Here is a 10,470-nt window from a genome sequence, read left to right on the forward strand (position 1 = left end):
AAAAAAAAAAAAATCAGTTCATCTGGTAGTGGATCCCAGAAAATAGAAAAAAAATTCTATAATCACAAGCTAAAATAGGAAAACTTTTATCTAATTTACTCAAAGGGGCTCTAATAATAGATAATACTTATTTAGTGCTAATGCAGGTATAGAACAAAACATTCTCTTGCACTTCATCTTGAAAGTTGTGAATCGGTTTCTAAAGCACAAGTTGAAGGAAAGAGGACATTTTTTAGAAGATTCTGAATCCCTTTAAGGAGATTGAAACTTTGGAAGCTAGGGTTGTTGTTTGAACTCTTCTTGTCTCTGAGGAAATACCAGGGACTTAGGGATAATAAAATAATTCCACAGATATGCTTTTTTAAAAAAAAGTAGTGTAAGCTAATTTGGTTCAACTCAAATAGCCACAAGTAAGTTTTTTTCTCCTTTTAAAATTTTGACTTTTATCACAGAAATGTCCCAAAATGCAAATATTGACATAACAGTATAATAAATTCCCTGTACCTACCAACTAGCTTCAAAAATCAACATGGCCAATCTTGTCTCATCTGTCCATATAGTCAGACTTCCACTAAATTGTATTGAAGGAAATCGTAAATATTACATTACTATCTGTGCATTGTTTAGTATGTCTCTCAAAGTGAAGGGCCTTTAAAAATATCCAAAATCTGATTGGCTATCACATCTAAGTTTTTCCGATTGCTTCAGAAATGTCTTTTTTGAGTTCGTTTACTGAAATCAAGACATAAGCAAGACATGAGTGTTGGTTTTCTGGTTAATCTTGACAAAACTGTCTAAGATCATGGGGAGGGTAGAAGGGCGAATGGGTAGTGGGAGGGTGACTGAAAAGATCACCTATATGGTCTGTCTAACAAGGGTACAAGTGAACTTTTCTAGAACTGGAGTATAAATGTTTTAACACAATAACTAAGTAAATGACACAAAGTTTATGTTAACCAGTTTGATGAAAATATTTCAAATTGTATATAAAAATACTACACTGTACCCCATGTTTGCATTAATGTATACAGCTATCATTTAATTTTAAAAAAAGATCATGCAAGTAGTACATGATAAACTAAGATTTGAACTTCAATGAGTTGTTTGCATCTATATGACTTCTATTTCGCTATTATACGCCAGGTTGAGAAATTTGGGAGTGTTGAGAGATTTGGGAGTATCATAAATATGAACAGTATTATCAGCTGAAGTAATTAACAAGGGACTTCACCTCACCTGAATGAAAAGTTAAAAACAAACACGAGTGGGCTCAGCAGAAGGTGAGGTGACGTGATATAATCAAGTGTTCTACCAAGAGGAAAGGGTAGAGTCAGAGGGTGGTAGTGGGTGGGGCAGGTAGGAATGAAGAATATAAAATCCCCGTATACTTTATTAAGTTGTAGCAAATAAAATATTATTCGATTTTCAGAGAGGACAAACATTTATTATGGCTCTCTCCAAAAAGTGGCTGTTTCTTTATTACTGTAAGATTAGTGTATAGAATAGAGGAAGGGTCAGAATTCTTTGGTGGGTGTGGTTTAGATCATACCTGAAAATTGCCACCTGTTGAGCCACCCTTCAAGAAGCAATATGTGACCAAATTGGAATTATGGATAAAAGAGAACTGACACGAAGGTGGGGCAACCCAACATCAGCAAGGAAATGCTTTAAAAAGGAGGGTAAAATCTGTTCTGTTGACGTAGTCTGTGCTGTCCCAGAGGGTTTTTGATATGGAGAGGTAGTAATAATTATTGTAATACCACTTGTTTATTTGATTTTTCAATTATGTGAGCTGTTCAAAATGGAATTGGCCATCTCTGCAGAGATTCTTAATTCTTTTGAAGTCACAGACACTTCTGAGGATCTGATTAAGAAATGGACTTTACCCTAAATATCCAAAAATCTGCACACAATTTCAGGGTGTAATCTAATTCCCAAAACTCATGTAGGTACTCCTATGGAATTCTGACCCTAAGTTGAGAACCCACAAGAGACAAAGAGTTCCCTGGTGTTAAAAAACATTCAAGTAGATGCGGGGCAGCTCCTGTGCCATGACTGTATAGAGGAAATGGGACCACAGGCTGAGCAACTTCAGTGATGGTTTGAAAATAATTGTGGAACGTCTCAGTTAACATGCTATGTTTGCATGTCTTCCCTTGATCACCTGTACAAGTGTTTCCTTGTGTCCTACATAGTTTTAAGAGCTCTGTCACCTTGAAGGATGTCATCCATCCTGCCTTGAATTATTGCCATGGTATTACAGTTGGCAACAGTGCTTTGAACCTGATGGCAGCAAGCTACAATCCGCGGAGAAGGAAAAAGGAAAAGAGATGCAGCCTGAGCCAGAACCAGCTGGTCTATAAGACAATTTCTTCTACAAAATTACAATATCCTCAAATTGTCATGTTTATTTTGTTGACTCAGTTCATTCCTAAATTGCAATTCAAATCACTTACTGGAACATTTCAAAGTGTTAAAAATAATATAGAAGCAAACAAAGACTCATCCTTTTCTCACTTTATACAACCATTTTGTTTATAAAGTTGCATCCAAGACAAACATGCTTTATTTGGATGACAGGTTTTTAAAAAATGTTTTCCAAAATCCTCACAAGCCCAAGATTTTAAGGTTTCGTATGAACATATTTGCACTGATTTTTTCCCACTTTTAGTGTGTTGGTGCCTCTTTTGGTTGATTTTAAATTATTTCTTATTTTGCAGTGTAGTTTAGGGCAAAGAGTTCTTGGCTAGAATTACAAGTTCTCATGTCACTCCCCAAACTGATTAACTATATGACCTATAAATATGTCAATGTTTACATGGCTGTAAAAGATTATATTCTTCTTAGTAAAGTATCTCAAGAATGGAAAAAAATACCGAATGTACTCAATACTATTATGAAACCAATATATAATCACCCACACTTTCATATGAAAGATAAAACACAATTATAGTCCAGAAAGAAGGAGAGAAGAGGAGGGCGAGAGAAGGGGAAGGGTGGAAGGAGAGTAATGGATGGGACCTCATCTACTGTGCATAGTGCAAGGGTACATGTCAAATCTATTAAGAGTATAAATGTCTAAACACAAAATGAAATAAGGGAGGTGAACGCTATGTTAACCAGTTTGACGTAAACATTCCAAGTGGTATATAAAACCAGCACACTGTATCCCATAAATGCAGTAATGTACACAGGTATGATCTAATAAAAAAAGAAAATCAAATAGGTGTTATAGATGGATAGATGGAAGCGTCTTGGTCATGAATTACTAAGTATAATGAATGGATACATGAGTTTAAATCTTCATTATTTTTACTATTAAATTTAAAATCACGTATGTATGATTGTTAAGGTAATGCAGGCTCATTGGAGAACAAATGGCTACAAGAGAAGCATAAGGAAAAAATGTTAGGGTGGTAATTCTTCCATGCTAAGTATTGCAATTATTGTAATGCTTTCTTATTTCCTTTCATATTCTATAAATACATCTCTATGTGAGATAAACACTTAAATAGAAACATATTTACATAGGTTTTATATATAGAGAGAGTGAGCTGGATTTATATAGGTTTATGTCTTAGTTTTTCTTATGTTTATCCTTATGCTATTCTTTCAAAATACTTTTGAATGGATAAGGATACCAAAGGATATTGGGATAAGGATACCAAAAACACTATTTTTTAGTGAGTCCTTTCTTTGGATATTTCATTTATTCCAACTTTTTATTTAACAATGGTGACTGTGATGAATATCTTTGTCCATAAAGATTTAGAAACAAAATAACTAGATCAAAGATTGGGAATATTGCGAGCTATCAAATGCATGTCGCCAAAGTCTTGCCTGAGGTTCTGCCAGTTTTCAGCGGCATCATCTACTTTAGGGAGTGCTCACACCACACTCCTAATTTTTGCCAATGGTGTTCATTAAATAATTGTCAAAGTGACATGTAAAAATTGTGTAGTTACCTTAATATATATTTATTTAATTGAATGTGAGTTTAAACATTGTCACATATTTGTTGACTATTTTTAATTATCTTGTAAATATGTTAAGATTTTTGTTCAAAGACATGTGTTTTTCAAAGAAAAGAGAAAATAAACTTAACCTATATATACATATATATGTATATTATATGAGCAGAAAGGAGGGGAGTGTTTGGAAATGCAGAAATATTATTTAGCTTTATAAAAGTGACCTTGTTTTAAGTTGATATTACTTGTGTTTTTTTAAATATATTGTTATAGTTCCCCTAAAAAATATTTTTCTATGTAAAATTTTGGCTACCCTAGTGGGAACTTTTTACCTAGAAAAATTATTTATAGCTACTTGGAGACTTCAAATTAATATTAACTTAATAAAGTCACAAATTCACACTTATTTTACTTAAGATTTTAAGTTCAAATTTTAAGTTACCTTAGGATTTCTTCATTATTCTTTTCATAAAATAGGTACATTTTAACTATCTCCTTCAAGGAAGGTTTTGATTAATGCTTAAGCAGCCTAGCATAAGTAATCTGAAAAATTTAGCAGGCCCAGGCTGGGCTCACACCCACCAGCTCTGGTGTGTGTGATGGCACCTACTCACTGAGCTACAGGTGCAGAGCCGAGGTGTCTGGCTATTGAACTGAACCCTAGAATAAGTACATAACTAACAAATGAAAAAATAAACAAACACATAAGTAATAAAAATCTGCTTTCTTCAGTATAAACATTAATCATAATTTATACATGATATTTTAGTTAAATGACTTAAATGACTTCACTCTTTCATTTATCATAGGCGTGAGTTTCTTGAAATGGACAACCACCTGAATCAGAGCTAAATGAAATTAATACTATCCAGTTCCCCACTCTATTATGTTCTTACGGCCTCTATTCTCAGTCATATCTCCTTTTCTTCATATCTCATAAAGTGATAAGATGTCTGTCTGCACTACACTTTTGACTTACGACTCTTGACATATTTTTGTTACTTTTCTTCAGGTGCCATTCATGTCTTTTGTCAAGCAACAGCTATCCACTAAGCTCATCTCTTTACTCTGCTGGTACCTCAGAGGTGTTGCCACGGCACAAACCAATACAACTTGGCATTTTCAAATCCAATGTGATCCTTCTTCACTACTATTTGTTTGCCTCTAATTGGAAATCACAGGTCAAAGCTGTTCATAGTCCTCGTTATGAGATATCAGTTGTAACACATAAGGCCTGACAATTAAGTTTGCAAACTTGCTATTGTGCACTTATACCCCCAGCACTGTATGAACAGCCCAGTAAGGGAACATAACCTCCACATATCAGTATCTCCCGGCTGCGCTCCTGTTGATAGGTGGCAGAGTCCTGCTGAGTGGTGTTCATTATTGTTGCTTAGAGTTGTGTGCTGTTATGAAAATGTCGGACCTTGAATTACAAAGATTAAATTTCTAGTTAAACTTGGAAAGAGTAGAAGTGAAATCAAGGACATGTCCGTCAAAGTTCATGGGGACAATGATACAAAGAAAATGGTAGGGTACAAATGTAATAAATGATTTTCTGACAGAGGAGAAAGCATCACTGATGGTAAGAGGTCAGGGGGCCAGGAACGAGCAGACTCACAAAAACATTGCAAAGATTCTTCAGTTCATGCATCCAAACTGTCAGCTGACTGTGAGAAGCAAAACGGACCAAGTAAACATCCATGGATCAACAGGAAAATTTTAACTGAAAACCTTAGCATGAGAAAGGTGAGTGCAAAAATGGTCCTAAAGGAGCTCACTGATGAACCAAAGCAAAAGAGAGTTGAACTTTGCCAACGTCTTTTGGAGAGGCCAGAGGATATTTTGGACCATGTTATTATTGGCCATGAAAGAGAGGTGTACCAATCAGACCCTGAAACAAACTGTCACAGTGCACAATGGAACTCAGCCAATTCTCATGACAAAAAATGTTCCAAATGAGGAGTCAAAATAATGTTGCTAACCTTTTATAATATCAGAGGGATTGTTCATTACGAATTGTTCTAACTAGACAAGCAATTAACCAAATTTACTATGTGGAGTGCTGAAAAGGCTGCAAGAAAAAGTTAGAAGAAAACAACCTCAACTTTTTGCCAACAACTCACGGCTGTCGCATCACGACAATGTACCAGCTCACACAGCACTGTCTGTAAGGGAGTCTTTAGCCAGTAAACAAACAACGGTGTTAGAACACTCTTCCCACTCACCTGATCTGGCCCCCAGTGACTTTTGTTTTTATCTGAAGATAAAGGAAATATTGAAAGGAAGACATTTAGATGACATTCAGGACACTACAGGTAATACAATGACAGCTCTGACTGCCATTCCAGAAAGGAGTTCTAAAATTACTTTGAAGGGCAGACTAGATGCTGGTGTCTGTTCATAGATTCCCAGAGTGAGCACTTCAAGGGTTACTAAGTGATACTCAGCAATGAGGTAGTTCTTTTCCAAGATGAGTTCATGGCTTGGCAAATTGTCCCTTTACTGAGGACAGAACCTGAGAATACCATGGGATACACTCCTTATAATTGGTTATTAATCAGTTGACTTGTGGTTAATTTTTAATTAATAACCCATCCAAGTGGGCCCACCCTAATTAGTTGAGCCCTTAAAAAATGAGAGGAATGCCTGAAGTCAGAGGGACTGGAAGTGGGCGAGGGCGGGAGGAGGCGGCCACGTGGCAAGGACCTGCAAGCAGCCTTTGTGAGCTGAGAGTGGATCCCAACTTACAAACAGCAAGACTGTAGGGACCTACTCCTACAACCAGAAGGACTGAATGTGGCAAATAACCTGAGGGAGGTTGAAAGCAAATGTTTCCTTAGAAATGATTCCAAATGAGGAGGCTGCTGGCTGACAACTCCATTTCAAAAGAATGTGTTTTTGAAAGGAAAGAGAAAGTAAACTTTAAATAAGGGCATGCATATTTGTATGTATTTACATTAGCAGATTTTTAAAAGCTGTGAGAGGATGCATACTGCTGGAAAGGATGTCGGGAAGCATAGAAGTATTAATTAATTTTTACATGTACCTCGTTTGCTCTTAAAAATAGGAAAATGCACCTTTATTATATCATGGTAGAATACTTAGCAAAATTGTCAGAGCTTCCCTTTGACAAAGCTGGAAACACAGTCGAGGGGATTTTCAAGCAAAGTGCTGAAGGAGCCATCTGGGTTCTTGCCACTGACCATTCTTGCAGAGAATTTAAGCTATGCCGAGAGATTAAGAGTTTCCTCACAGATCTTCTCTATCGAACCAGAAGGCCAACAGCAAGAGGAACCAAACATAAAAAAGGGGTTATCCAAAAAGATTTCTGGATGTGACTTTCGTCTAAGGAGTGAATGCCATGGAAATTTATAGAAGGCCTCCAAAGTCCTTGAGAAAATTCCCTGGGCACAGGCCCAGCAAACTCAACTGGAAAGGCACAGGGAAAGTGCAAGTTACAAAAAGGTTGTAAGACGCACAAACTTAGCCTGGCAGAAATAGGCTGATGAACTACCACTCAGATACACAAGCGCACGCCTTTCTATAAAAAGGAAGGATGACTCAGAAGATAGAACCAAGAGACCTGAGGGTGGGACTGAGAGCCACAGAGATTTATTTGCAGGCCTTACAAACTTACAGAATTGGATTAGCGAGTCCTTTCCACCTTCCAGTTCCTCTTTTTCAAACCAGAGTATTATAGATGACATCCCCTGCCTGTCTCACCACTGTGTATGGGGAGTATTGAAGGTAGCTTGTATCTACTTTTTCAAGACCACAAAGGTAAATGGTGCTGTATATACAAATCGTACATAAGAAACCCAATCTGCACCTGATTTAGATGATGAGATTTTGGACTACAGCTTAGGCATGACCTTTTCACGCCTGTACTCTCCTGAAATTGAATACTGTTTTAGTCCAGTCATATTCCTCTTTGTATCTTTGCCTTGGACCCTGGACCCTCAACTCTAGCTAAGTGCCTGGTGCAGAGTAGAAACTTCATATGTACTGTATTGAAATGATCACCAGACGGAAATTCTACACACTGTATTCAGTTGATGTAACGGTTTTGATTTTCCATGACAAAAGAAAATATTTTTCTCTATATTCCTAAAGGTTAAATACTGCACCTCCTGAGGTAAATCAACATAGAATAGGCATGGTTAATAATAAATTGATTTTTCGCTTCAAATATGAATCAGTTTTAACATTGCTGCCAATTTCATACTCCTATTTACACAATCGGGATCAACTAGATAGTTTATAAAGTTCCAGTTAAAAAGTGAATGTTTTGATGACTATATGTAAATATAATATATGATGAATTTGATTTTTCATATGTATGCCATTTTTTCCTGGTGTTATTGAATAACCTCTAGCTCTTTGACTTGGACATTAGGATAAACCACTTGTACTCAAAATAGTAAACAGATACCGTTACTATCAGTTGATGCCATCCTACTTTGAGATGTACACATATCATGCCACTGCTTGGAAACATTTGTGAAACTCATTTGCTTTTCCAAGGCTGTGTTTAGAGTTTTAGGTGTTGTTAATGTTTGTTTACTGATGATTCATTCTTCCTGAAGGAGAGAAAATGGGTGCCAGTAATGTTGATGGTACTATGAACCTCCCTCATTGAAGTGTTCTCCCTTGAAAAACTGAAGTACAAATATATTTTTATATCCAAGAAAAACAAATTGTGTACAACCATATCCTGTGTTCTACTAGGAATCCAGCATTGATTTTTAACATATCAACACTAACATTAATTTCCTTGACAAAGATGTATATAGTACTGCACAGGAGCATGACTCCGTGAGACAACTGTCTTTAGCTGAAACAATTCCCAACCGGGGCTGACAGCAAAGTACTGCTTGCTAGTCACACCCCCAACAACTGTGTTAGTAAGTCCGTTCTTTATTCCTGAAAGAGGATCAAGCAGCTTACCGTTCCCTACAGCACAGGCTCCCCAACCCCTCTCCTGAGGTGGTCTGTAGGCTTCCTCTCCTGTTCCCAGCTGGGCATTAACATTATGCACTGATTTACTGAAATCCAAATTACAAACTTTATTTAGACCACACTCCACTCAGTATACCAGGGCCAGGTGCACTAATGGTTTGTGAGCACCTAGTTCCTGTTTACCATTCCTAAAGCCTTATAAACCGAGATGTTTCTTGAAGTACAATTACATTTGGACAGCAGGCCCATCCCAGATATTATTTATTTGGGGTATCTTTCTTTGCTGTGATTTTATCCACAAAATCAAGTTTTCAGTTGTTGTATTTTCTTCGCAAGAACTTCCATGTAGATATAAAAAGGAAAAAGGCTTCTCATGTTATCTTAGTTGATAAACTTGCAGGAAAGTAAATGGATATTTTTAATTTTAAAAACTTAACCTGATGCTACTGCTCTTATATAAAATGAAATATATGGGTCTCCCATGACATCTTACACCAAGTTAAAATTCAACACCGTGAGTAATTCATGAAATAATTATTTGTTCATTGATTTAAAGTTATACTTTTATTATATTTGAATTCCAAACACACACACACACATGTACACAAATATTTAAAAACTCGAGTCTTTTCCTATGTTTTCTATTTATCTCCACTAAATCCTTGTCTACTTCTGGATCAGAATAATATTGATTTGGTACTTGTAGATTTATAATTTATTTTACTATACGAGACCCTCTTATGATCTCCTAATATTTTCTTAGGCTAACAAGTTATTATTACTTCAAACATTATTAAAATCCTATTTTCAACTGTACAAAGTGCTCACAGGAAAATCAGAGCTTATTCTATTATTTAGAACATGCATATTCTTGTTGATTTTATTTTTCTAGTTATTATTTACTTGTCTAAATATTTTATACTTCCTATAATGAAAACTTTTCCTTATAAAAAAGCGTTTGCTTTTTTCCTCTGTGCATTTTGTAGTCATCTACTTTATTGAATACTCATTTTAGTTTTTATATCTTAGGTATTTGAGTCTAAGCTGAGGCATTTTTCACTTTCCCCTTTCTGTTCACATGTATTATTTTTTTCAGTTTTGAATACTGTAATGTATCATTGTACCCACAGAGTGATTGTGATGAAAACAGGCCTAGCAAGTAATGCATAATTGTGATTTCTTTGGTACGAAGTACAAGAAAAATTCCACTGTGTCTCAGTTTACAGGAGATTCCTCTTATATTTTCCTGTGTATAAAAACAAATACCACAGTGGTGGCCACGCAGAAGTAAGGGACCCGTCACTAGGAGAACATGGACGAGAATAAGGGTTTGGTTAAACACATGTTCTTATTTATGTTATGCTTTAGAAAAATTTAAATTGAGATTTTAAAAATAAAATTCAGTTTCCATCAGATTTAATTATTATTTTTTTTCTTTTTGAGACAGAGTCTTACTCTGTTGCCCCGGGTAAAGTGCGCCGGCATCATCATAGCTCACAGCATCTCCAAACTCTTAGTCTCAAATGATCCTCAGTTG

The 10,470-nt window shown here is 36.0% G+C and overlaps 1 protein-coding gene across 1 annotated transcript in view; it reads right to left on the reverse strand.

Annotated features, from left to right (window-relative positions):
• The window catches only part of CUNH4orf22 (chromosome unknown C4orf22 homolog), a 486,210-nt gene that overhangs the window by 164,135 nt on the left and 311,605 nt on the right, over nt 1–10,470 (reverse strand). Inside the window, exon 6 of the mRNA XM_003790054.1 lies at nt 2,652–2,684. Coding sequence (XP_003790102.1) covers nt 2,652–2,684 — 33 coding nt within the window. The remainder of the gene's footprint in view (nt 1–2,651; nt 2,685–10,470) is intronic.

Source organism: Otolemur garnettii, unplaced genomic scaffold, assembly GCF_000181295.1.
Source record: "Otolemur garnettii isolate 467f Iridium unplaced genomic scaffold, OtoGar3 scaffold00039, whole genome shotgun sequence".
NCBI classification, from domain to species: domain Eukaryota; kingdom Metazoa; phylum Chordata; class Mammalia; order Primates; family Galagidae; genus Otolemur; species Otolemur garnettii.